General features: G+C 52.7%; 1 protein-coding gene across 1 annotated transcript in view; it reads right to left on the bottom strand.

Moving 5' to 3' along the window:
• Positions 1-98: 98 nt before the first annotated feature.
• The window catches only part of LOC104495204 (uncharacterized protein C6orf106 homolog), a gene marked incomplete at its 5' end in the record, with an annotated part of 4,614 nt that continues 3,671 nt past the window's right edge, over positions 99-1,041 (bottom strand). Inside the window, one exon of the mRNA XM_010138145.1 lies at positions 99-229. Within this exon, the coding sequence (XP_010136447.1) occupies positions 99-229 (131 nt within the window). The remainder of the gene's footprint in view (positions 230-1,041) is intronic.

Here is a 1,041-nt window from a genome sequence, read left to right as displayed (position 1 = left end):
CCCAGTGGCCCCTGTAGCCTCCAAGCCGAGCCGGGATGGCGAGCCACCCTCGCAGCGCTGTCGGGCCTAACCTGCGGGGTCAGTTAGCACAAGAGCCATTAACGACCTCGCAGGGAAAGGGCGCCTTTGACCGGGCGCTCGATAGCCAACGGGACTTCAATCCGCAGGTCGTTTTCTTTCAGACAGTTTGGCAAGATCACAAGCCGTGGGCAGCTGGAAAACCTCAGCTCTGTAAACAGACAGGCCTACAGCAGGTAACGCCAGTGCCTTGCAACCTGCAGAGGAGACTGGGGACAAGCTACATCCACCTGTGACACTGCAGAGCGGGATCTCCGACAGCTCCGCCAGCCCCAGAAAACTGAGAGAAGCGTTATTCCTGACTGTGAGCGTGAACACCGCTCACTCAAACCCGTGTAACTTGGGATGCTCCCAACTGCCACAGCAGACACGAAGATGCTCTCAGGATAAACTGCAGCTGGCGAAGGAGGACTGGAAGGCTCCACGTGACGGAGATTTTGGTGGCTCAGGCAGTGGCACCAGGCAAAATAGCAAAAAGGGGTTTTTAAACACAGAAAAATGGTTCATGGTAAATACATCAAGTCACATTCTTAAAATCCGACCCTTAACTAAACTCCTCCTGTGAGGATTTTACCACTTAAATAGATTTTTATGCCCGTGTGTAGTTCACAACACTCAGCGCTGGGAAACTAGGAAAGAATCCTGACAAGGACCGACAGGAGAGAGAGTTTCCAGGAGAACTGTGCGAGTCCCTTTGTTTTTCAGAGCTTTGTGCAATCTGCCACTCGTTCCAGTGTTTAGAAAACAGTTCTGTGCTGACCAAGACAACAAAGCAGCTCCCTTGATGTTTTCCCTGTTCTGTTTTCTATATTTAGTCTCCCAGCTGGCAGAGCTCTACCTTCACCCTCCGGTTATCAGGCGAGCTGCTGCAGGGGCCATGTTGTCTGCGGTGGGAACACCTCAAAGCGGAGCCTGAGGTGCCAGAAAAGAGATCACTCACCTCCGTAATAGAGTCCCGTGGCG

Source organism: Buceros rhinoceros, unplaced genomic scaffold, assembly GCF_000710305.1.
Source record: "Buceros rhinoceros silvestris isolate BGI_N320 unplaced genomic scaffold, ASM71030v1 scaffold23316, whole genome shotgun sequence".
Lineage (NCBI taxonomy): Eukaryota > Metazoa > Chordata > Aves > Bucerotiformes > Bucerotidae > Buceros > Buceros rhinoceros.
The sequence above is the reverse complement of the archived record's forward strand: the minus strand, read 5'-3'. Positions and strand labels throughout refer to the sequence as shown.